The 26,576-nt window shown below is 41.3% G+C and overlaps 1 protein-coding gene across 1 annotated transcript in view; it reads left to right on the forward strand.

The window, feature by feature from the left end:
- LOC140692913 (uncharacterized) overlaps positions 1 to 26,576 on the forward strand; it is a 68,900-nt gene that overhangs the window by 25,203 nt on the left and 17,121 nt on the right. Inside the window, exons 6-14 of the mRNA XM_072957122.1 lie at positions 7,437 to 7,463; positions 9,271 to 9,329; positions 9,527 to 9,679; positions 10,216 to 10,339; positions 14,912 to 14,971; positions 15,153 to 15,227; positions 15,506 to 15,626; positions 20,725 to 20,834; positions 22,175 to 22,298. Of these exons, the coding sequence (XP_072813223.1) occupies positions 7,437 to 7,463; positions 9,271 to 9,329; positions 9,527 to 9,622 (182 nt within the window). The 3' untranslated portion in view covers positions 9,623 to 9,679; positions 10,216 to 10,339; positions 14,912 to 14,971; ... (2 more) ...; positions 20,725 to 20,834; positions 22,175 to 22,298. The remainder of the gene's footprint in view (positions 1 to 7,436; positions 7,464 to 9,270; positions 9,330 to 9,526; positions 9,680 to 10,215; positions 10,340 to 14,911; positions 14,972 to 15,152; positions 15,228 to 15,505; positions 15,627 to 20,724; positions 20,835 to 22,174; positions 22,299 to 26,576) is intronic.

The following is a 26,576-nucleotide window of genomic DNA, read 5'->3' on the forward strand; positions in this document are numbered from 1 at the left end:
AATAAATAAAGGGGAATATGAAAAAAGCCATCTGCTCTGGGTAGTCCACCCTGACTGCTCAACCCGGCCTTTTCCCTTTGAAACCCCATCCCTTATACCCCACTCTACTATTTTTGATAGTATTTACCACCTTCTAATAAAGTTTAACATTTTCAAAAAAAAAGAGACATGCTGATACCACTTCAACATGGGAAAGCCTTGATAACAGCACGTTAACTGAAAGGAACCAGACACAAACAGCCACATATTGTTGATTTCAGTGATCTTAGAAATGCCCAGAATTGGCTCATGCAGTGGCAGAGAGCAGATGATGGTTGCAAGGGGCTGGGTGGAGGGGGGTTGTGGAGTGACTGCTAGTGACAGGGGTGTTCTATTGGGGTGATGAAGTGTTCTGGAAATAGATGGTGGTGAGGGCTGCACAACCGTGAGTGTGCAGAAGAATGCTGAGCGCTGTCTCTGGGAGTGCTTGTTGTTGGGGCGGCTTTATTTTGTTCTCATCCTGTAATGTGAAGGGTCATCTTGTGCTGAGACCATTCAACTCCTGTGAGTGGTAAGGCTAAGAGACTTTGCAGAGTCATGTTTCTTTTTTCCCCCTTGCTGAGTGTAGGCAAAAATGGTTTAAGCCTGAGAAAGTGCTCCATATGCAGAAATGTCTTTCAGTTTTGGCTGGTGTAAAAATCTTGTGAGCTTTTTAATCATTTAGGACAGTCTGTAGGGGGAAACAGCCTGTGAAGCCTGGGTGAGACTTGGAAGAGCCGCGCTACCCTCCCAGACACGGGTGGGGATTTCACCCCCATTCAGGCAGTGAAGGGCCAAGACCCGTGAGAGGAGTTGACAGTCATGAATATTTATGTGTATCCGCTGCTTCATCTTGGATATTAATTTCTAGCTGAGTCATTTTGTGGCGGCAGCCTCATCCTACATCAGGAATTTATAGTATCTGCTCTTTGAGGTGAAGAGCTGACAGACTTGATTATTTAACAGTCTATCTTGTATTGATATCTCAGATTCCTTTGTCAATCGCAAAACAGCAGAAATACAGACGTCCTTTAATGCCGATGTGACCTGGAGCAGGTTTAGTTTCTGTACCTCAGTGACCTTATCTGCGTGTGGGGAAGATGATAACAGTGCTTCCCTCAGAGGGGCTGGTGAGAGGAGACTGAGAAGCATAAATGGAAGACTTACACGAGATGCTCATGAATGACAAAATTTAGTGCTCTCAGCCTGGTGAGGCCTCAGGGGCAGAGATGTCAGAACAGAGCAGTCCTAGCCAGAGTTCGATCTGCATTGTCAGGTTTTATGATCACTATCACCACTGTGGGTTATCAGGTAGTTTTAAGACTTGGTAATATGAATTCATGAATAATGTTAAAGACTAGACAACTCAGATCCGGTTTACATAGTTCTCAAGATTTCCTGTGAGAAATGGATATTTTTTCCCCATCTTAAATCTGAGTGGATTCTCTAAAAAAATTCTGTAGTCCTCCATCTTTTTCCTTTAATTCTCCTTTTTTTTAAATAAAAGTTTTTAAATGGAGTTACTGGGGACTGAACTGAGGGCCTCATGCGTGCTGAGCACATACTCTCTCAACTGAGGTATACTCTCCCCCATAATTTTTTTAAACTTTACTTTCTTAGTATTCAGAGGTTAGAGGCCTCTAATTCTTTTTTTGGAGACTTGTCCATAAACCGGTAAATCTAAAATTAATGGACAAAATTTGGTTTATTAAAAAAATCATTAGAACTTTTATCAATCCATTCAAAAGGAAATGCTTATTGAGTTAAAATGTTTCTCCTTTATGGTGATTTCTAATTTTTGGTCTAGCTTAACTTATTAAAAGTAATCCTCATCATCATAATGACCAAGCTTGCTGTGAGTGGACACCTACCAAAGGCTAAACTGTTTTTCTCATGTTTTACTTCAAAGCAGGTGTTTGACGGTAGGTATCAATGTCTCCTTTTTGCAGCTGAGGGATTGAGAGGTGGGCAGCTTGTCCCAAATCAAACGCAGCTGGCGGTGCCTAGCTCGGTGCTGGAACCCAGGCTGCACAGGATGCATTCTCAATTTCTCCTCTGATCAGCCTCCCGTTGAGTGGTTTCCCGAACTACTGTGAGTCCATAAATGACCGATTTTGGCGATCTCAGCCTGATGAGGCCTTCAAAGGAGAGACACCAGTGAGAATGTGAGACAGAGCGGCATAAATTAAAATTGTACATTTTCACAAATGTTGCATTCTCAGGTAATGACTTAAATAGTTTATGTTTTCTTTATATTAGTGCTATGTAAGCACTAAAAACAAAACATTAAAAATGATTATAGTGCAAAATAGGAGTGGGCTTTGAAAGTCCAATGATTGCTAATGATGTTGCTTGTTTTTCTCTAGTGGTGTTTATTGACAGAATAATTTACAATGACTGAATTTGTTTTATGTATGTAGTCTTAGTATGGAGGAAAAGTTTGTCAGTGCATATTGAAAGTAAAATCTTTACTCTTTTCTTTCCTGATGATAAATATGTACGTTGTTTCCATGGCTTAAGTATATTTCCTCATTTGTGAAATTTGAGTGATGCCGTTTACCATGTCTGACTGTGAGAGGTAGACGCCTTGTATACAAAGCATCCAAGAGCTGCTTAGTAAAAATGTGCTGTCACAATGACAGATAGTTTAGAAGGATCAACTGTGAATACTAAAGAGGGTGGCTTGTTTCTGATGCATATTCAATATGGATATATATGAATATGGCTTAAAGTAACAAGGATTCAGGGTTTTGTGTGTGTGTGTGCGTGCAGTATGAAGTTTTAATGAAATCTGTATCATTCTATTGAGACAGGGACTAGTTAAATTGACTTAAGCAGACGACCTTGAAGATTATTTACACAGAATGTGTATTGTTACAACTCAGTGTTCTTGCTGCCGTGTAACTATACACTCAGACATTTAAATTCGTAGGACTCTGACCAGAAGCATTAAGTTTAGAAAAATCCACATTGATCATTTTCAGGGAATAAGCTTCTCTCTTTTGTGATTAAAGAAAATTTTGATTTATTTTTCTGCACTCTTAATAGGTTTTAAAATATCAAAACATTGATTTGACATGTCAGCTTTTTTAATAGAAAAAAGCTCATGCTGTTTTAATATGTAAATAAATGTTTTTGTATTTCAATACACTTCTATGATTTCCTGGCTCTTTGAGAAGTATTTTGCAAGATACTTAGATTACCTCCTGTTGGAAAAATACAGACATGACTTTTATGAATATAGGCCTAGTACAGGTCTGTTGGTTTTTGCTACAGTGCAAGACATGAAGACTAGGAGAGCAGTATGTACTACATAAGCTTTTAGTTATCTGATTCTTGTTTCTGATCCACAGGCAATTTTTGTGTTGCACCTTTCCAGGCAACCAGGAAGGCCTTTTAAGCCATAGGTGGCGCTGTTGCACCTTCTTACAGTCTTAACTTTCCTGTTTGTAAAGGAAGTCTTAAACTTTTGTTTTTTTTTTTTTTTGATTCCTTTGCTTAATGCTTCAGGGTAGCACAATGTCCATTATGTCTGACTACCTGGAACTATTATTCTGCTTATGTCTTAGTTTTATTCTATCATCTCGCTGTGAACATTTCAGACTTCCTGTGCAAACAGTTGCAACATCGGACTTTTCTTGCAGTGTTAGAAACCAGTGAGCCGGGATTTTATAAAAGAGCTAGAAGCGGCCTCTGGAGCACCTTAAAGCTGAAAAGTGTACTGAGTTCCCTAAGTATTATCCCCACCGCTGTGTGTCAATGGGTGGTAGGAGATTTGGTACATATACAAAGGGGTGTGGTGTTTTGACTTGGGTTTGTGTGCACGCGCTGCCACTGAGCTACGTGATCCTGAGTCAGTTCGTTCTGAGTTTTTCCCTCGTCTGTGAGATGGGGACACTCATTTCTGCTTTGTAGAATTGTGAGAATTAGAAATTATGTAAAGTGTTTAGCACAGTGTGTATGACAAGAGGGCTCATAATCTTAACTGCTATTTGGTGTGAAGCCATCATTTGATAGTCTTTGGCAATTACTGAGAAACAGGAAAATAAGAAAAGCTGGTTTTATGATGAAAGATATTTGAGGAGGTTCCATAGTTCCTATACACATAATTTAGCATCAGCAGAGTCAGGACAGTTACACAGTCGCCCTGAACCAATGTTAAGCCACAGAATTTTTGTTACTTCATATATGTTGGGGCTTAAGGGGACCCAATACTTATACACATGTTGTGTCCAGCAGCCAACTGAGAGATGACAAAGAAGAACAGGCAGGCGATAAATGTCTCCTTTATTACTGATGAAGCCACGTTCTCCATGAAATTCAGGGCTGTGGGAGAGTGAGTGTCATGACACTATGTCCCAGAATTAGAGACTTACGCAGTCCCAGGTAACTCTGGTCCACAGCGAGCATTCCCTTGAGAGATTCTGACCCATAATGCACAGGACTGTCTTGCCATGGAACTGAGCATCCCGGCTGCTTCCTAAGGGTGGCCAACACTGGAGGGGAAGGAAAGCTTTCATATGCCCTGCTTGTCTCCCCGGACTCACACCTCAATCTGTTAGTGTGAGGAGGGCTAGCCGTGGGCCAGTGGTCAGGAGTGTGAAGGGAGAAGCAGTCTCCCATGGACCAGAGGAGTGGGGAGGAGGGAATCCCCCCTCAGTTTAAACAGGTGGTGGCTTGAAACAGAAGGGTGCTCCTCAAGAGTTTATAAGAGGGGAAATAAGGATTTCCTTTGGGACTCAGAATAGTCATGAAACACAGAAGATGATTAGATGGGAGACTTGTAAATCACTTTCTTATTAAATTGAAATTTGTTGGGCACCAAAAATGTGCTACATTCTTTTCTGAGAGTTTTACAGAAATGAATCCTCCAATTTTCACAACAAGTGAGTAAGAAAGATTTGATTGTTATCCCAGGTTTACAGTGTGGAAATTGAGGCACACAGAGGGTAAGTAATTTGGCCAAGGTAACAGAGCTTGTAAGTGGCAGAGCTGGGATTTAAATCCTGGCTATCTGGTTTCCAGGCTCCCAGGGATGGGCTTTGGGTGTTTACAGGTATCTGCATCCCTGGATCTCTGTACCTCTGCATAAGTTAGACCAGAAAGGACAGGGAAAGTGGAGTTATACAGGTGCTCACAGTCGTGTCTCAGCCACTGTCCATGGAGTGTGCCCCGTGATTGGCATTAATTGTTTTCCAGGCAGTAGATCTGTTCTTATAACAGAAATTTAGTCCATTGAGTTAATCTAGAAACCCTTCCTGCTCTGCTTCTGTCCACGCTTGCCATGTGACTGCCTGCCCGAGATTGGGCCGTGGAGGAGAATCTGTACTCATGGTTGAACTCTGATATTTCAATCTGGTTTGTAGTTTCACATCTCCTGTTACATTAATAAATTAAATTTCTGGTTTTCTTGCATCAGTGTGTCATAAGTTTGCTTAATGTGAAACCAGTCCATGGGAGCCCAGGGGTGCTGACGGTATAACTTCTGAGCATGTGGCATTTCTACCCGTGCAGAAATGGCTGGAGGATGTCCACCTTCCTCACTGATTTCTCCCAGCAGCAGGGTCCTCTCCCACCCCCGGATGTGAGGATGGGATCTCTCTGAGTAGGCCATTCAGAGGCCGAGTCCACCAATCCGAAAATGATGAAGTACCTGGAAGTGGGTTTAATAGAAGACAAGGGCTTCCAGGTTGTCAGATGTGCTGTTCGAGTCCATTTGGTGAAAAGCTGTCCACTGTCTGTGGTTGAGCTGCTTCTTTGCTGTTTAAAAGTCTGTATTACATGAAGGGATTTTAAAAAGCAGAAAGGTGTGATTTCAGGTGGTACATCCGCACCGGTGAGTAGTGCTGGATGACCGCCTGTGTGAGGAATAGACAGAGTCTTACAAACTTCATAAAACAGCTTTTAAAGCTCTTCCATCTGAGTGCACTTCGTATGGGGTCCAGTTCATGACTGGTCGCGCTGAGAGGGCACGTAACTGATGATGGCAGAAAGGACATGGAGGCATCAAAAAGGTCCCAGACATGTTCTGTGTTTAGAGGATGGGGCACAGAGTAATATATTTGAGATGGTTTTTCATTGAACACTTTTGAGTATTTTCTAGGACTCCCCAATCCCCCATGGTTCCATGCAGCTGGGTGTCCCCTCAGTGCAGCTCTGTCAGCGCTTGCCCTGGGCTGATGCGGTGTCACGGGGAGCAGGACGGTCAGTGTCCCCGGCTCCTCCGAGCTCCGTCTCCTCATCCGCAGAGCCGGGTTTCTCATCCGTGTCTACTTAGTAGGATTGCTGAGAATCACACGTGATGGTTGTCAGGTGTGATTTGTGGTTGTCTCTGTGATTGGCGTATAGTCAATATTTGATAGAAACACTTGTTTTTTATTATAATTGTGGCTCCTAGATTGCAGTGGTTTTTAGTCTGCATTTATTTTTTTATATAAATTTATTCTTATTTTTAAGTAAGCACTTGTATTTATTTATTTTCATGAAGGTACTGGGGATTGAAGCCAGGAACATGTGCGTGCACAACAGGTGCTCTACAATGGAGTAATACCCACCCTCCTTGTCTGCACTTAAAAATAAATATTTCAATACACAATATATTTCTTAAACACCATCATGGGTCCTATTTTCTGCATAGACAATTGAATACATATGCCATCTCAATAAGAATAAATGTCATAGGGACATACCTTTCTAAATCTGTTTACATGTTTTAAAACGATCATAGCTAGTGAAAAACACGAGTCTTGGATCCACTACTTCTTAGGGTCTGCTTTGCCATCATGGGGAATTACATTCTACAGAGAAGGCTAATTGGATCTCATTGATATTTGGATGATTTTGCAATGTTCAAGGCTTTCAAAAGCTGACCGTTTTGTATTTTAAACTAACTACAAAGTTATCTTCTAGAAGTTGTAAGTCCTTAGCTTGTGAAGTGCCCAGTAATTAAGTTTGTATATGTCTGTGTCTCTGTGAACGTGTATGTGTGTGATTTCAGGAATGTAGCAATAAGTTCCATATAGCCTTCTGAAATCTTTCTCCTCCAGTTCAAGGTGTAGGTATATATTTACACAAATAAATTGATACTCTTTTGTGATTTGGCATATTGGTGGGAATAAGAGGTTCTCATAATTGTTTCAGAAGGGTTGGGGAGCATGAGCTTAGAAAATGGGAGGAGATAGAGGCAGGGAGGTTCTTTAAACTTTGTGCAAGATGAGAAACAGTAGCTTTTCTTTTTTCTTCTAAAGCAAACTGGCACTGAATTGTAACATACTAATACTCAGAATTGCTTTTCTGATCAGAGACAAGTGCCTCAGATTTTTCAAGGCAACATGAATGATGAAATGTGTTTTAGCAGTTATCTTTAAAAGTAGTTTTATTTTTCAAGTATAAGTCTATAGACTGTTCTTTTTTTCCAGCTGTACAAGAATTTCTCATTGATCCAGGTACGTGATCAATGTGTTTAGTTTCTTTGGGTTATTTATTTTTTTTAAGTGCTTGATTCATTCTGGTGTGAATGAATGTTTAAAATTTCTGGATTTTGATCTTTAAAACTTGCTGATTTATCAGAACTGCAAAAAACCTGATGTTTGTTCCTTGTTTGGTGGGGCAACCTATTGATTTATGTTGTCTGTTATAGAGGGAAATTCTTCCTCTAGCCTGTAGATAATTAAGTGAATGGCTTGCAGTGTGCCTTAAAAATTATTTGAATGCATTGAGCATGTTTGTCCAGTGAATTTTGGATTGAGTCATAATAATGACTTTGCTTTGATTCTGTGGCTTTTGTCCTCTCCACAAGAATTTGAATTCTGTTGCATTTTGTATTCGTGTTCTTAACAGGGGAAGGAATTTTGCATTTTTTACAGAGGTGGGTTTTCCTATCCCCTCTGAATTCCTTCTGTAATTGATACAGCGAAAATCTGTTATTGCAGTGCTTAATTATTTCATAAAAAATTTTTTGGCTTAATCAGAAACAATGACAAAGAATGATAATAAAAAATACGAAAACCTTCCTTCCTTTGAAGAATAGAAATGAGGTGGTCAGGCTCACGCATGCTTTGTACCTGACACACTTACTCTCATGTCATTGTGTATCATGAGTCGGAGATGGAGTTGCTTCAGGTTTATAGATTTTTGTTTTAACATTTGTGTTGAATTCATTCTCTAGGCATGATGATTCCTGTTGCCTTTGTGGAAAGTGTAGATGAAGGGAAACAAATGCTTTGTTTTGTTTTCAGGAGGCCTGAGATGCTGATGAGAAAAGAGTAGAGGGTGGGCTGAGGAAAATAGTGATAGACCCTCACCTCCAGGCTGAAATTGATGAACAAAGAAATCAATTAAGTGTATTGGTATTTGACTAATAGAAGTCAGACAGCCCAGACTGTCTAGTTATGCCCAAAGGAAAGTACTGAATTCACCTGCAGAATTAGGTGCTTTACCATGTAGAAGCAGCTTAGAGCAATCAGAAAAATCAGTCTTATGATGAGATATAAAAAGAATATAATATCTTTTATTTCTGAAACTTTTCTACATTAAGTTGTGTAGAGCTAAAATTAAGTTTCAAGCACCAGGAGTTAAGAGTTTAGGTGGTTCTGTGGGATCGTTATTCAGGGATGTGTCTAGACCCTGCTGGAGTGGCCGAAGCTGGCAGGAAAAGATCCAGAGCCAGGATTTTTCATCCTAGGATGTCCTCCATAATGGTTCCATGTGGGAGCCCATGATTGAGTTAACAAGTTGTAACACATCGCAGCCGCCTGTCAACTTTAAGAAAAAAAATGTGCTTATTAACTGCTTTAAAGCAAACACCTGTGCATCCTCACTCCTGTCTCCTTGCCATAAAAAGCAGAGACACTGCCTTGCTTGCATATTTGAGGTTATAGATAGCACACTGCTTATTGCACAGCAATGACCCAGGCCCTCAGCTATAAACGCCAGGCCTGCGTGGTGTTAGATAGTCTATTATCCCCAAAACAGGGACCAGGCTGGTCTGGTGGTCTGCTTTGTAATGAACATGTCTAAAAAATGTATCTTGTTCCCCTCAGCCCATGACTTCCCTAAAGGTAAACTAAGCCTTAGTACTCATGGTGGAGTCTACAATCTCTGTCTCATCCCTTCTTTCCCCAAGTTCCTGCCTACTATCTCACAACTGTTATTGACTTTTTACTTTGATTATACACAATAAATATGGGAGCATTTGAGAGACTCGTGGATTTGGCTCCCTAATCCCTCTCGCTTTCTTTCCTTTTTCCACAGTCTTGAGAAATTCATTCCGTGTCGGTAAGACTTCCGCCAGCCAGAACCCACAGTTCCAGGTGAGAAGGATGCAGGCTTTATACCTCCTACCCGAGGGAGAGAGAGGAGATAATTGAGATATGCTCCCCTGTGGTCCCTTCCTGCCCCAGGGCCACTCCAGTTCACCTGCAGCCTTCTGGCCTCTGCTCACAGGGCCTCTGTCCCAGGATTGACCGCAGCCTTTTATTCCCTTGTCAACATTCCCTGTGCCTTTCAGAGGTTGCTCTCTTCTCTGCAATTCAACCCTGGCAGATGTGATGGTGGTCAGCGTGCTGACGGGCAGTTACTTGGGGACTCCCAGGAGCCATGCTGATTCTCCTGAGTCATTCGGGGTTACAGAACTGTCAAGCACTGCAGGAAGCCCATTCACGTGAGTTCAACACAGCATTACATCACTTTCATTTTATTTTTGAATTTTCAGTGGAGAAATTATTTGTAGCACACTGTTCCAGATTTTAGGCCGCCTGCTTTCCTCACCACCATTTCCTTGTTGGCTCTGGTGCTTGTTTTAAGAACCAGGTTTCTTCTCTGGTCATTTGTAGCAGCTGGGCTTGCCGAATCCTTGATTTGCATTTGAAGCAGAATGCTTCTTCGTGATGTCAAACTGATTTTCCTTGTCATGTCTGAATATTTCTTGTACACTCAGCAACAGTTTCAAGTGAAATGCTCTTGTCCAATTTCGGTTAACTAATATTTGCTGATCTCCTGCTTTCATGCTGAAGGCAGTTTCTTCTTCCTGTAATAAATGTTAGCAATTTGCATTTACTATGGAAGGTACTAATCCGAGGTGCTTTTGTTCTTAACAGTTTTAATACAAATCACCCATTAAAATGTACAGCGGATTTTACTCTATGCCCAGAAATGTGCATCCCAGTCAATCTTAGAATATTTTCTTCCCCCCAACAGGAAACCCAGTACGCATAAGCAGACATTATCAACTTCCCCATCCTCCCCAAGCCCCAGGGAGCCACTCTTCTGTCTCTGTGGATTTGCCTGTGCTGAACATTTCATGCAAATCGAGTCACTTCATGTAAGTGGAACCGTCTATTTTGACTGACTTCTTTCACACTGAGTAACGTTTTCAATGTTTGTCCATGTTGTGGCCTGAGTCAGTACTCTATGCTTTGCTATTGCTGAATAATATTTCACTGTATGGCTGGGCCCCTTTATTTACCCATTCATCACGTGATAGTCATTTGGGTTGTTTCTGTTTTTTGGCTCTGAAAATTAATGGCGAAAAGTAATGGTGAATATTCCTGTAGGAGTTTTTATGTTAACATTTGTTTTCAGTTCTCTTACTTGTGTGCCCAGGAAGCAGAATTGCTGGATCATTCAGAAGCCAAATGTTCAACTCTCTGAGGACGTGCCAGGATGTTTTCCAAAGTGGTCACACTGTGTTACATCCTCACCAGCAATGGCTGCGGGCTCTGCTTCCTCTGTGTCCTCATTAGTGCTTGTTAATCTTTTTTTGATTTTAACCTATTGTAGTGAATGTGAAGCGGTTTCTCCTAGTTGTTTTGACTTGATTTCCTTTAGAGCTAATGTTATTGAACACCGTTTCATTGTGCTTATTGGCCATTTGTATATTTTCCTTGAAAAATATCTTTTCAGATTCTTTTTTCATTTTTTAATTGAGTTGCCTTTTTATTGTTGAGCTGTGGAATTTTTTTTTTGATACACAAATTCCTTATCAGATAAATGATTTGAAAAAATTTTCTCCTGAGTGTTGTTTTTTCACTTTCTGGATGGTGTCTTTTGAAGCAAAGTTTTAAAGTTTAATGAACTCCAATTTATCTCTGTTTTCATTTTTCCTTGTGCTTTTGGGGTAATATTTAATATCTGATGTATTTTATTAAAACTTGTATATATAAAATAACTTAATTCTTAGGACCGTTCTAGGAGATGGGTGCGGTTGTTGTCCCCAGTCTATGCATCGGAGACTGAGATGCAGAGAATTTGACTGACATATTAGTGTCAAAGCTACCCAGTGCTGTGGGAATTCAGACCCTCATGTTTTTCCCTAGCATCTGAGCTCAACACCACCATGCTCCAATCTTTCCAGGAAACGTTAATGAAAAAATCTTTACTTTTTTGATTTCTTGTTAGATTTTTTTCTTATTGGGGACCTCAAATTCTCATTTTCTTTTCGGATATCAGTGTCGATTTATTTTAGGTCTCATGTAGGGAGAAGCATTGCTATCAGTTAACTTCTTTATTACTCACTCTCCAGTGATGATTGTTGCCAGTTGATCTAATCAAGTCATGCTTAAGTCTTTCCTGCTCATGACACTAACAGCAGAGTCATGACTTATAGAATGCTCAAAGAAGAAAGTAGTTGATTGATTTTATTTTGCCAACAAATCAAACCAATCAGATAAAACCCTGGTGTTGACACAGACTATAAACCCTCCAGAATAGGGTCACTGTCTTCATTGTGTTTCATTTGTTGGGTCACAGTGTCTGGATAGTGCCTTGCTGTCCAGCAGTTTTGTGAGGATACGGTGCTCGTGAATCATTGTAAGGACAGAATTTTGACAACAGACTGTGTTGTTCATTTCACGACGGGAAAGGTAATATAGAATTACTGTTCAGATCTGTTTTAAAATTAAGCTTTGAATTTTGAGAATAGTTCAAGAAGCCATACAAAGGTCTTTTTCACTAATTTTAGATCTATCTTAGACACATTATGTTTACATAGCAGAGTAACTTATCAAGTAGATTTGACAAAAGGAGTGTTATATTGATTATTTGTTTTAGTTGAAATATTCTACCAGGGATAAAGTCATAAGTGCCCATAAATGAACAAATATATTTGTATTTAAATGCAACATGGGAGCAGACTACATATGTTTCTATATAATATATATGACTGTGTGTTTTAATCTTTCTGTCAGTGTTTTAATAGTTTTTCAGCAATTTTGTAACTTTAGAATTCTTCTATGGAAATCACCCCCAATTCTAGTGCAGTTTGTACTGTGTATCCTGTCTTATGCATGGGATTCCACTGTCCCCTCAGTGAGGAATTTCCTCTCCTATTGTGTTAGGAGCAGAGTTAAAGGAACTGTGATTTCTAGGCCTTTGCTCTCCATGTGTTTGCAGTTGGCTCTCAGTCACGATTTTCCCTTTCCAGAGTTTTTATTGTTAAATTAGAATTTCTGAAAATAACTATTAATATGTTGCATTGGTCTCCCTAGAAACTTGACGTCTTTGTGCTTTTCAGTTTTCAATTTATGAAAAATGCAAATGCACTCTTGTTTTTAAGTTGTCCTTTTTCAATAGATATTTATCTCTTAATTGATAGAATAATTTTTTCCCAATGAATGAATCGGTGTGCATGTTTTAAAGGATAACTTACTTTTTTATTTTTCTTATTGTAACAGTAATATTCATTGTAGAGAATTTAGTAAATAAGGATTAACACAGTAATAACTTCACAATGGCCTCTAATCTCACCTGGAGATACAGTTGTAAGGTTTGAAATTGAGAATTATAAGTCCTCTCAAATTTTTCTTTTTCAAGTACGTATTGGTTACTGAGATCCTCGAATTCCCATATGAATTGTAGCAGCAGATAGTCAGTTTCTGCAGAGGAGCCCGCTGGGATTGTGATCGAGACCACGTTGAATATACGGATCGCTCTGGGGAGCACTGCCATTCCAAGAGCACTTTCTTTTGATAGGGGAATGTGTGTGGAGTGTCTGTCCTGGTATTTAGGTCTTCTTTAACTTTTTTTTTCAACAATGCTTTGAGTTTACAGAGTATTATTTTACTTTAATTATCTTTGCCTTTATATTGAGGACAAGTGTGCAAGGTACTGGGATCAGAAGTGTATTTGAGCCCCGCAACTTGCTGCCACCATGGACGCTGCGCTCTTGCTTCACCCGCTGTACAATCTTGCACAGAATACGACCTCAGTAACTCTCTCTTGAATGAATGATTATATGATTGTTGGATGATGCTTGAGAGTCCTTGTGATGATTTTTTTCCCCAGCCTTTCCCCAGTTCTTAACTATGCCCTTTCTCTTCCTAAACTCCAGCCTGGGTTTCAGCCTGCCTGTGGCATTGATTTTCCTTGTCTGTGGACTCTTCCTTTCACTGGTTCCCGATAATGTTACATGTGGGCTGTGGAAACTTGCTAGATGTCAAGAAAGAGCTAATCCATTGTAGGCCAGTATTTTTAGAGTTTGTTATTGTTTTATTGATTGAAATTAAATGAGGCTGCCCCCTGAGCCCTCCCGTGAGCACTTTTGACCTTCCTACAGCTGATACTGCTCTAGTTGCTGCATGTGCCCTTTCCCCAGCCTTGATTTTGTAATTGAATAAGTCACCATCACTGGAGCCCTCTCTTTAAAAGATAAAGAGAACATTTGCTCCTTTTCCCTGTTTGGGGACTTCGATGAGATGAGATCCCAGATAAAGAATGGAGCCCCACCTCTTTCTGACCCCCGCTGTTTCCGTTCCTTTCTTCAGGGGAAAAGAGTACAATTCAACAGTATAAAGATTGATTGTGAGCTAATGAGATAGACAAGACAACCGATCATTTATTAAATAACCTTTCATGATAGAAACAAATGTATTATACACACAAACAGCACACAAAGCACTGTAGTACCATGGTTACAATCGTGGGTCCGAGTTCGTGTCCTGCTCTGGAGAGACCAGTCCTGTGAGATGGAGAACTGGTAAGTCGGCTTAGCCTCTCCAGAAATGGTTTTCTGTCCTGCAGAGACGGGGCTCGCTAGGCGTCCCCCCCGTAGAGGTGCTGTGGGGTGTAAATGATGCGCATGGGCAGCCTGAGCACAGCTGCTCATTCCTTGTAAGTGCAGGGTAGCATAGCTTTTGCGGTGATGGCTTTATGACCGCCCCATGTAGACTGTCAGTGCTCTGAAGGGATGCCTTGTGGTTTGGAGATGGGATTCTCACTTCTGTAAATACCCAAGTGTAGTGTTATTGGGCCCTGCTGATTTCAGTCTATTCTTTAGAAAGTACATATTGTAGATATATTTTTCAAGCATGCGTGCTTTTTTTCTTTTACTATTTAAAGTTCTACCCTCTCATCTCTTGGTATTACTTTTCATGGAATCCAGGAAACAGTCCTAAGCTACCTGCCTCTTCACACTTTTCCGTGGTGGTTTCCTTCCCTGATTAGAAGAGGGTTTTGCATAGGAAATTTTATTTGTTCCCCTTTTCTTGGAGTCTCTCTCTCTGTCTGCCCATCTCTCACCTCTCAATCTGTCCATTTCTCAACCCACTGCTTCTTCTGACATGTTCCAAAACGCATTTCAGGTAGCTTACAGAAGAACAGATACCAAATAAACAGGTGAGAAAATGGGGCCCAGTTCAGACAGTGAGGCTAGGAGGCGAGCCTGTGTGAGGATTGCAGGCGTGAGACACATGTCTCTGCCATGTGACTTATAAGATCGACAGCAGCAGTGTGCTTCAAGCTCCCAGCAGACACAGGGAAGCAGGATTTGAGGGAGATGCTTACTGGCTGTGAAATAAATAAGTGACTTAGGAGAAGCCCAGCCTTTCCAGCTACTAAGGCTTAGGAGAATATTTTGAGTGTCTTCCAAAATCAGAGTAAGGCATCTTTTCTTTTTCAGAGTTCTATGTATAGTTGGTTACATTCTATACCTGGAAATTTCTCCAAAACTGCTTCCCACGTGAGTCCCATGGCTCGGGGATTGGGTGGTTCTGCTCATTGATGGGGGTTGGCCAGAAACAGAAAATGAGAGCCTCAAAGCGGCCTGGGATTTGTCAGTTATGTTTTGTCAGTGCTGTAGGGTTCAAGAAATGCTTTCACCGTTTCTCTCCATCTGAGGCAGCAGCGCGCTCTCTTACCAGCATCAGGAGCTCAGGGCCACGGGATGGTGGGGGCTGACTGCACTGCCGTCAAGACAGCTGAGCTAGTCACTGCAGGTGTGGTTCTTTTACATACTGCATTTCATGTTCTTTACTAGAATGTTTCAACAGGGAGTTAATTAACTGAGTTAATTAACATTTAATAAATATGATCTTTGTTGAAAAGACAGTTATAGGCAGAATATAAGCTGTGAAGTCTTTAAAAACGGTTTCATTACTGAAATTTCATTTGGGGAGATACACGGTTTATCTTATATATGGCTCTCTTTTAAAGTAACAAAGAAACAAGACAGAAAAGGCAGAGGATGATTTCTGTTCTTCCTCTCGGCTTGCAGGTGCCCTCACCCCCAGTAGCATCAATCAAGACACCAGCACTGACACTGGCCGTGCTCAGAACTGCCTCAGCCCTGAAGACACTGCTGACAAATAGAAGGGGGCCACGCCCTGTTACAGCAGGTGCTCTCACTTTGTGGGTCCTTATGTAACTGCGCGGTGTTAATCAGGATCGCCCGTCCTACATTGTGTGATGCTGCTGCTTTGTCTCCTAGTTACTTGTTTCTCTAAGTATTCTTGTATTATTCTCCAATGCATAGTACTACACACCCAAAAATGCTTTTTTCAGATGAAAAAGAATGTGCATTTAAAATAATAACTCTGAAAAGGGGGGCAAAAGAGGCTATCCTTGTCCCGCTATTCAAAGATAATAATTAAGACGTTAACGTATATTTTCATCAGTGTGGATCACCTCTGTCATAAAAAACCAGAGAGCACTCTGTGACTGTTTACTGTGTGGACACCTCCATTTTCCATTTGGCTTTTTATATGTTTTTCTACAATATTCTATCTCCTCTGGCATGATTTTTGATGACCAGTATAGCATTCTGTCTTGTGGAGGCATTGTCAATTTTACTTCGGACTTAAATAAACTTTTAAATTCCAAGTATACTTAACTGAAATACTGAAAAGAGAACTGTGGTGGTACAGGAAGGCCCTACCTCCCTTCCCCTTATTTCCGAAGAGTAAAAACTGTTGAAAATTTGATATATATATTTCATGACCTTTATGCCTATGACATACATATATACACACATATGAGAATTCCATGTATACGTGTGTGTATATATGCTTTATTTAAAAATGAGACCATACTATATGTTTTTCTGCAGCTCGCTTTAATCACTCAGGTGTATATCATAGACGTCCTCCCACTCCAGACTCACCCGGTCCTTTCAGATAGAGTGGAGGGGTCTCCTGATTTGCGGGTGTGGTCTCTTTCCCACGCACACCTTTGGTGAGAGAATGCTGTGGACAAGGCCCTGGACCACGGTGAAACGCTGGCTCCCTCATTGCTCGCAGCTCGTCGTGATTTACCGCATCATTGTCTTGATGGTGGACAGTTAAATTTTCTCCATTTTCCACTGTCAGAAAGGATATTTGACTGGCATCCTTCTTGTACAGACATTCCTGTGATCTTTTATGAGTATTCCCTTAGTTAAGGCTTCTGGAAATTTAGTCCCTGGATGTGACATTTACATTCATCACAGACTCCATTCAAGTAACTCTAGAAATTCCTTCCATAGGGGAATGAAAAGATGCACAATTACTTATGTAACCAATTCTCTATTGCTGGATATGATTTCACTTCAGTTTTTCTTCCCACCATTGTAAACAGTGCTGTGTAAATGCCCTGATGGGTACATCTTTTTGGACCTAATTTGTTTTTTCCTAAAGGAAACGATTCCTAGAAGTGGTGTTGAGTCATTGTGTACGTACGTTTTTCAGAGTTTACATATCCATTGACATGTCGTCCTCTGAAAATGTCGCTCATGGTTTCTTCTCCCACAGATGGACACTAGATAGAATATCTTTTAAAAATATTTGCCAATATGATGAGCAAAAGTGCTTTTTCATTGTTTTAGTTTGCATTTGATGACCAGTGAGGTATTGAGCATTTTTCACTCATTAGCCATTTGACTTTTTTAAAATGAATGATTCCTTTTATCCTTTGCACACATTTAAGTGGGGGAGCTTCTTGTTGGTTTGTGACAGCTCTTTGTATGTTATGAACATTAACTTCTTGTCTTCAACAACATGTATCACAGAGCTTTTTCTTGTCATTTCTTTCCTTTCATTTTGTTTAGGAGGATTTTTATTTTGGTAGTGTCTCAAAATATTCTTATGATAATAAATGTATTCCTTATGTGTTTTATTTTTGAAATTATTCTTAAAAATAATTTCTTATACTGGAATAAATCTCCTCTGTAGGTTTTTTTTAATCTCTAAGATGGAGATGATAATAGTACTTGTTAATGTAAGGGTTAGTTGAGTTAATAAGAGCAAAGTGTTGTATTTGCTGTTATTAGTACTTTTTTATATTTACATCACTGTCTGTAAATTATCTTGTGGTCCTTATGAGAGGAATAGTATTTATTCTTTCTAGGTGATTGTCTGATTGTCTCAGGACAATTACTGAAGTCATACTTTTCTCTTTGATTTGAAATCCCACCTTTACAAAATACTTGTGTACACTAGAGTCTCTTTTTGAGCTCATGGTTCCCTTCTGTCAATCTGCCTTTCTTACTCCAGCACCATAACTTACATATTGTAAAAATTTATTTAATAATTGGCAGTCTGAATTTTTTCCATTCTTTTCTTCCATCCCAAATTTTCTTGTCTAGTATTATGATTTTATTATTCCTGAAGAATTCCAAAATATTTTGTTCAAGTTAAAATAAATCAGATTGGAGTTGCCATGGGAGTTTTCAGTAAGTTTTGAATTATTCTGATGAGAACTTACATCTTTACAAAACTGCTTTCCTCCATGCAATTTGTTGATGTCTCTACATTCTCACCTCTGACTTTACCCCTCAGTACAGCCCTGAAGTTTCTCCATTTAGAACATGGGCATTATTTTTTAACTTATTCCAGATTATTGTTTATGTTTTTGTCAATTTTGTAAGTGAAAATTTTTTGCTATTATATTTTTAAACGCTTAAAACTGAAATTTAGAAAGGAAGATTCGGTTTGTAAATACTCACTTTGTATTTTGTCATTTAAAATTGTAAGTATTAAGTAGTTGTTCCAGAATCCTTTCTTTTTTGTTTTTAAAAATTTGTGTCGAAGATTCTCAAAATGTTCATAGCTAAGTAGTATAGGTGGGGAGACAGATGGAGAGAGGTAGTGTGGCTCATGTACAAACTGTGAGCAGTTTCATGGCTGCCTTTAGGCTGGAGAAACCACAGAAGAGCCCAGGTTAGACAAGGAATGGCTTTGTATGCACTTGAAAGCCAGCTTTCCTGCCTGTATGGTGAAGCCTGGTGGGCGTGGCAGGTAGATGATCAAGGTCTGATCAAGGTCATTTGCTGCACAGAGCGCTGTGTCTGTGAGAAATGGTGACCATTGCCATGGCAAATGCTTGGTGCCAGGAACAATGCAGAGGAGCTGGGGAGCCTGTGTTAAGGATTTTCCAGTCCTGGGAGTGGGAAGATCAGACTCTGCATTCAGATCTGAGTTTGAATTAATCCTCTTTAGTTTACTGGACCTCTGACTTTTGTCAAGTTATGCATCCTGTTTGAACTCCTGCTTTGTTGTCTCTCAAAACAGAAGAATTACAGCCTGCTGCTAGAGTGTTTGATCAGGGTAAATGATTTGTGTCTATAAGATGCCACGTACAGTCACAAGCTCAGTGAGCAATGAGCTGTCCCCTCTTCTCCTGCAAATCAGTGCTCGATAAGTCATCAGCAGAAAGCGAGTCCCTAATTTGTATGTGGTGCAAGGAAGAACAAAACTAACGTCTTGCCTTTCCCTGGCAGTATTCTTAGTTCTTTGCTTCATGTACCTCTTTCCTCCTTCACTCTCCCCTTTCACCTCCTCCACCAAGAGCCTGAGACTCTCTCAGAACACTAGATTCAAATTATTTAAATTGTGGCTCATTCCCATGAAATGACAGTGACTTAAAAAAACTGTACACATCCCAGAATTCATTGTATTTGATTTACACACACACACACGTGCACACACACACACACACACACATCAGGCTACCTCCCATTTGCTGAGGGAGAAGGGCCACTTTTTCTGAGTTTTCATTTACTCAGCGTGAGAGCAGTCTCTTAAGCAGAATTTCACCTGGCTTCGTGCATGGTTTTTTAAATTGGATTTCTGCTTTTTGTCCATAAAAATATTCTCCTATTAGAAGACAGGAAGTGGAGACATAGATATTCTGCTGAGATATTGGTGTTATCATATTTGAGTTTTAATGGACATAAGGCGGCATAGAGTCATACATTATTATGGATGAGAATCCTTGATGATGTAACTTGGACAAGAATCTGGGTCTCCTGCCTTCGTGTCCACGCGGGTGAAGAGGCAACTGGGTGGGGGATGGCAGGGAAACTTCTTCCTTGAGTTCCAGGTTCTTGTTAGTTTTCATTGCTCAGCTGCCTTTAGTTTATGTCCATGAGGCCTCTCATGGGAAGGTCACTATGTCCTGAGAGACTGAGTTACTAATCAGCAGAAAGCTCTGGACCCACTCATATTTTCCAGAGTTTTTCTGCTGACCTGCTGACACTTTATATAAATGAGACCTAACAAACTACTGGATATAAAATCCTTATTGTTATCATTTGCCCTCGAGTTCCATAGGAATGGGGTGCTGTCTCAGGCTGTCTAAGGCTAGATCTGAACAAAGATAGGGTGATAGGCTCTGCTGCTGGACCCTCCCCAGTCAAATGGGATTTCCACCTTAGTTTTTAGAATCAGGCAGATGAGTTCAAATCTTGTCTTTACCAGTTATTAGCTTTGTGACCTTGGGGAAATAACTACTTTTTTGGTTCCAATTTTCTTTATCTGTAAATAAGTTCAGTATTTATTTTAGGGTTTTTGTTTTAGAATTGAATGTGCTAATTCCCTAATTTATTCCTAAAATACTGATCACATGGTTCTATGCTGGTGCCTTAGTAGTTGATTGCTAAGGGACTCAACAGTGAGAATGGGGGTGGAGCCCCCTGGATCATACAGCTTATATTCCAGGATATGCTTGTAAAAGACAAGATTGCAGTGGATTTTTAGTAAATGTCCATTCCTTTCCTAATCCCCATTGATTGTGTATATATCTTTATACTAATATATGAACAATTTTTTGCAGTTTAAATCTCTTTGTAGTATTTAAAGAATGTAGCTATAACAAAAATACGTGAAATAAAATGACTTGACTTTTATTTTCCTTTCAATAAGCAGAACAAAATAAAATAGAAAAGAAAAGAAAAAGTATTGAAGGAGTAGAAATAATTTTATTTCCGTGGAATCAACTCCCTATGTTAGGTTTTTCCATTGTGTTGTTCAACATCATATAAAATTGACAGGTTGTGACTTCAGTGTTGATAGCTAGGTGAGTATAGTTTCTTTTTGTGGTTGTCTTTGATGAATTATTTGCACTAGATCATAAATGATGTGCATGTTACATATTGGAAACGAGGAAACATTGGAGACATACTACCTCCAATGCAGTCATTTTGTTACCGAGTCCAAACTCGTTCTGCTCGCCACATGACAGGCCAATAAACCGGGAGATGAGGTGTTGGAGCAAGGAATAGTGACTTCACTTGCAATGCTGGCAGACCCAGAAGACGGCAGACTGATGTCCTGGAGAACTATCTTCCCCAAGTAAGAATTCAGTCTCCTCTTATACTAAAAAGGGGCGGGGTTGTGGTTGGTTGTTGCATACTTCTTGCTTTATGAATTGTTTGTCCTTTGAATCCGCTGTTCTTGCAGCTGTCCATGTGGATCAAATCATGGTACCCCTGTAAAACCTCCAAAAAAACAAAGGCTATTGTCTATTATGCAACTTGCCATCTCTACAGAAGTGCAGATGAGCTAACATTTTTAAAGATCAGGGCCAGGAGAATAGGCTTTCCTGCAGATTTCAGGCTAAAGGCAACTTTCTTTTTCAAATGGTGCAGAGCTACCAAGTCTGAGCCTAGGAAACAGGGCACAGGTTTAAACTCAAAGGAACAGATTTAACATAGGGTAAAAACTGTACATTTTATTACAATTCCGTTTCCAGCTTCATAGATAATATTAGTAAGAAATACGAGCAATTTTGTATTTTTGCTTCTTAATAACCGATAAGTGTACCAACTATATTTTGTGAGCAGGGATGCTGTGCAGGCATTGGGGTGACAGCAAACTCTTGTAGGGGGTGGCCGACCCTGCAACATCTCTGATGCCCCGTGAGTGTTGGTGAGGGTCCCCGTAGCCAGGGGCTCTCTTCAGGAACCAGCATATGGGCATTGACCTCTGGAGACCTCTTTTTCGGCTGCAGGAATTTTTTTCAGATATTGAGATTGAAAAATCACTCCAGCTGGGAATAATTAGGGAAAAAAACAAAAGGAAAAGGGTTTGGAGTAGAGTAGAAGAGTAGGACATAAGATCACGGAGCCTGAGTGCTTGGCAGCGGGGCCTCGGGAGAGAGGGGAGCAGAGGTGGGGAGGGGCCTGGCTCCAGAACCAGCTCCTGTAATTGCCCCCGCACACAAGCCACATAGCTTTAAATTGGCCTGGGCCACCTCTCTGGGCTGGATATCACCCTGGGCAGAACCGTGGTATCTGTAAAGTAAAATGACTTCACAACTATTGCACAGAGCTGCAGGTGTAAGAGAGCCTAAGCCTGTCTCAGAGTGCAGGGGACAAGCGGAAAGGAATGGCAAAATTTCCACTGACAATTGAAATTTTGTTAAATAGCCTGCTACAGTTGTTTGCATCACTTGAATGAATGCAGGCATATTTCTGTGGGCATTTATAGGTTCACTGAACCCCACCAGCCCCTCTTGCCCCCATCGGAGATGGGCTTTCTCAAGCACAGTGCCCCTCCTGCTTGGGTGGAAAACGCTGCTGGTCCTTGCCTGGGGCCGGGCTGCTGCAGGGCACTGAATCCCCGAGGCACGGCCTGTGAGACACGACAGGAACATCTCTGCTCTTGACTGGGTGCCTCCGTTTCCCCTGCAGTGTAAAAATGCCGATGACTGAGTTAGAAGCATGCTTCCAAGCTGTCCATGTCCTTGGCATCCAGAAGCGGAGCCTGGAAGCTTTCGAATTTATCCAGAATGCGGTTTACATTCACCTTCAGCAGGTGAGTGTATGTCCTTACACAAGTGGAGGAATTACTGCAGTTTTCCTGGAACTTTCTCACTACAAGTCCATTTGATTTTTCTGTGCTAGGATTCAGTATGGCCTGCTAAAAACTCTGGAGTGAGATCTTGAAACCCTGATGAAGAGCATTATTTATTTCACTTCTCTATATGATACTCTTTTACTTTTAAAATTCAGAATTTTTGGTTGTTTCAAAAATTTTTGGGGGGGTTGGAGAATCATGTTTGCTCTTACCATCTTTGCAACCTGTTGCTTTGTGCCTCTCACCTGTCTTCTGTCACTTGTGAGGCGGTTCCATTTGTGACCCTGTCCGGGTTGTTCATGTTATAAAACATAAAGCCTGTAAAAGTACAGTCCCTTTTCCTCCGAAGACATTCCACAAATACTCCTTTAACCTGGGTGTGGTTTTAAGAAGACAGAATCTTTAGAACATGTCCTTGCAGGTTGCTAGTGCAAAATCCCAAAATCAATAGTCTAGCTCAACATCTAAAATCTTTCTAATTTACCTTGGAATTGTATGGATAATTGAAGCAGTTTGCTAAGAACTCAGACCAGGTTTAGAATACAGGCTGGTGTAGCTCAGCAGGTCCTCCCAAGCTGATGCTCTGCCAGAGGGCGGGGCCGAGGGGAGAGGGCGGGTCCTGCCCTCCCTGAGGTGACAATTTCATGGCAAAGACTTTCACCTGGTGAAGAACTTGGAGTTTCTTCTAAGAAGAGTGGGTCTGAAAAGAGTCCAAAAAGCGCGGGAGTGACAAAGTCCCATTTGTCTCAAGTAGGGGAGAGTGGCTGTGGGGCCACGTAGGAGACTCATGTGTCCAGGTGGGCAGTGTTGGTGGCTTCCACTTGAGCGGTGGGACGGTCAGTGTTTAAAAGCGAACATATTGAAGGCATGTTTAGATGGTAAAAAGGAAAGGATGAAGGCTGTCTGTGAATGTAGGATGGAGTAAGGCCCAGGTTTCTGGGTGGATTAATGAGGTAAATGATGGTCCTTCTGTGCTCTGAGGAGGGAAAGCTTCAGAGGGAGTTCTGCGGAAATCTGATGAGTTCAGCTGTGGGTAAAGTGAAAGGTTGTTAGATGTGTGGTCTGGGAGCTCAGGTGAGAGCCAGTAGTGAGTAGGGGGAGGTGAGAGGGACTTTCAAATAATTTTGTATTGTGAACATACAAATAAGTATGAGTAATGACACATTTAACACCTCTATATTCTGGATTTAAAGCCCAGTAACATTTTGCTATACTGACTGCAGAGGTTCTTAATATTTTTTAATAGAAATAAGTAGAAACAAAATAGTGGAGTTAGTGAGCATCTTAGAGTAGATGTGTGTCCTTGTATGTATTTTTATACCTCATCTGTTTATAACCATAATCTACAAAAAGTTATCTTGCTTAGCATAAGAGTTAAACACAGGGACGTGACACACATTGTTGGGGGTTGAAGCTGATCTTCTCGGGCAAATTATGGACCCTCTCTTTGCCTTAGTTGCATCGTCTGTGACTGCCCCAGGGCCCCTCATCACAGCTGATTTCCTAGAGTAGATGTTGGGAGGGAGGCTGCTGAAGGGAGTAAGAGGTGGCAACTGCTAGGGATATTGAAGAGAGACAAAAACAGATTAAAGCCGATAAACTGAGTACAAATACCCTCTAAATAGAAGGAATCCCGCAGTGTTTTGAGCCGCTTATCATAAGGGAAAGAAAATCACGTGGATCCAAAGCTCTTGAGCATATGAATATTGTGGGTGGGAGGGTGTCATTATAAAAGTGTTGAGAAAAGGCCTCTTTGTTTTCCTTGACATTACCAGTAAGGATGGGGAGCAGAAGCGAAACCCTCTGCTTCACAGTTGAAGGTGCTGTTTTGTGTGAAACTGACCAAAGTTTGGAAACCAGTCATCAGCGATGCTGGCAAATGAAGAGGCTTCTGGATTGGGTGGGGCACTTGCTGTGACTTCCAGGTGACCTGCTGGCTGGGGACTGTGTGGCGGGCAGTAGTTTTGCAGGGTAGCCCGGGCATAATCCCTGGCTCTGATGCTGCTGGTCTGATTAACAGACCTGGGCGCACACTGTCCTAATGGGGCAGCTCGGGATGTGGCCCTGCCGTGCTGAGAGCGAGAAGAGGGCTCCCCTGAGGAGGTGTCCCTGCGGAGAGTGGAAATGTACTCCTGCAGGGGAGGAAGAGCCTCTGAGCAGCGGGCCGGATGCACAGGCAAGACCAGCATGAGCACTGATGTTTCCGGGAGCCGGAAGTCATACAGTGGCCCAAACGGCCTTGTTCCTGAGAGACTGGAGGGAATAGATGCTGAAAAGGCAGGCTAGGGTCAGACCCTGTGGTGGGTTATGAGTGACAGGAGAGGATTGTTCAGGCAGGCATGAGACAACCCTGTGGGCGTCCCAGCTGGGGCGTCACGCCGAAGGGAAGAGCAGAGTTATAGACTTTGCCACTTATTAGCTGTGTGACTTTAAGCAATATCACCCCACCTCTCTCTATATATATCTTCATCTGTAAAGTGACACAGTGACAAGGTCGTGTCATCAGAAGTATTAGCTTAGCTCTGATCCTCTTTGTCGACTCCTGTCAGTGCTTCCCTGCAAGGTTCTGCAACGGCTGCTTTTACCCTGAGACGGGAGGGCATAGAGGGACACTGTAATACCCGAGGGAAGGAAGGGGTTGCTTTAAAAGCAGACATGTAACAGCCTGCAGCTGCAGACCTGCAGGCAGTTTGGTTGACGGTCCTTGAGAGGACTTTGGAGGCCTTAGCGTCGTCTTAAGTCTTGTTTCCCCTTGGGGACCGGATTTGCCTTTGGGGATTGATGTTGAAGATTTGAGCTTCTGCAAAGCTGTTTTCAGAGATGGGTATATACGTAAAATATCATATAAAATAAAATGATTTACTTAACGAGTGCGAATTTGTAGCTGTTAGGAACAGCTCTGTTGGCCTGGTCTCCACGGGGGACACCAAGGGTCAGCAGAGCGTGCAGGAGGGCAGGCAGCCTGCAGTGCTTCTGCGGGGTGTTCTCCCCAGCAGGGCGCTCTGCTGAGTTGAGTCTTCTACGAGTTTTGTTGCCAGAGGAGCAGACAGCAAATTAATGAGTTCTAGAGGGATTGTATAATGACAGGAAGAAATAGGAACCCGGAGATTTTCCGGACTAAAACACGCTTTGGTTCCTGATTCAGTGTGTTCCATTACAGAATTGATGAGTTGTGTCTATTCTGGAACGTCATTGAAATAAACGTTCAGCCTATATGTTAAGGGCTTTGTTTTATTTGGCTGGAGGACTCGAGCCGGGATGACAGCCTCTCAGATCACTCTGAGGGACTGCTCCCGAGAGGTAGGGGAGGAGCTAGGATATATAGAAGCTTACAACAAAGACCAGGTAATTGGAACAATAAAACATTGCTTGTTATCTAAAGAAAACCAGATATCTCAAGTTCAAGTATTTACTGCTTTTCTATGTATGGTGAGAAGCAAACATTTGGGTCATTGAATTCATTCCTTTGGCAAACCCCTGGCTATCTAGGGCCAGTATCCTGTCCTTTCTTACTCTGAGTCTGCTCAGAGGGCACCACTGTGAGTGGCTGAGAGGCCGGGCTGTAGGCATGTACTCGCTGGGGGTTGGCAGCAGCTGCTGATGACTCGGATTCAGCATTCTTTGTTTACTGTCATGGTTGCAGTATTTTCATGCACATTGTAGTATTTTCACTCACAGTGCTCCCACTTGGTCCTAAATTCGACCAATATTTTGAGAGAAATTTCATGACCAATTTTGTCCCACGGTGCTAGGATGGCTCATTCCTAGTTCAGGTGAAGAATCTTCTGAGTTGCCATTCAAGGTGTTAGTTTTTTTTGTCAGGCCCTGTTGATACTAAAAGTTCTCTGGATCACCTGTCTTACTAGTCTATTATGATACAGAAAGTGTTTACCCATCTTTGCTCATTCCCATACCTAGAATCACACTATTATATTTATTTTATTCAGGGTTATAAATTTTATCTGTTTCTTCAAGATGTTTAGCCATCATCCATCTTGTGGGCCTAGTTACACATTGGGAAATGTAACAGACAACAATTTTATAAAATAGACAGGATATAAGTAATACAGCTAGTAACGTTCATAAAGTCACGAGTAAGAATTTAATAGTCGAGAAGTTGTATTTTTGGGTTAAAATTTTGCTTGTGTTTCTGAGTTTGATCCTATGAGAAAGTTCATATTTATGGTCAGGGTCAGAGCAGGTATTAATTGGCCAGTTGAAATCTCCCACCTTGTA

This window comes from Vicugna pacos, unplaced genomic scaffold, assembly GCF_048564905.1.
Source record: "Vicugna pacos unplaced genomic scaffold, VicPac4 scaffold_19, whole genome shotgun sequence".
Lineage (NCBI taxonomy): Eukaryota > Metazoa > Chordata > Mammalia > Artiodactyla > Camelidae > Vicugna > Vicugna pacos.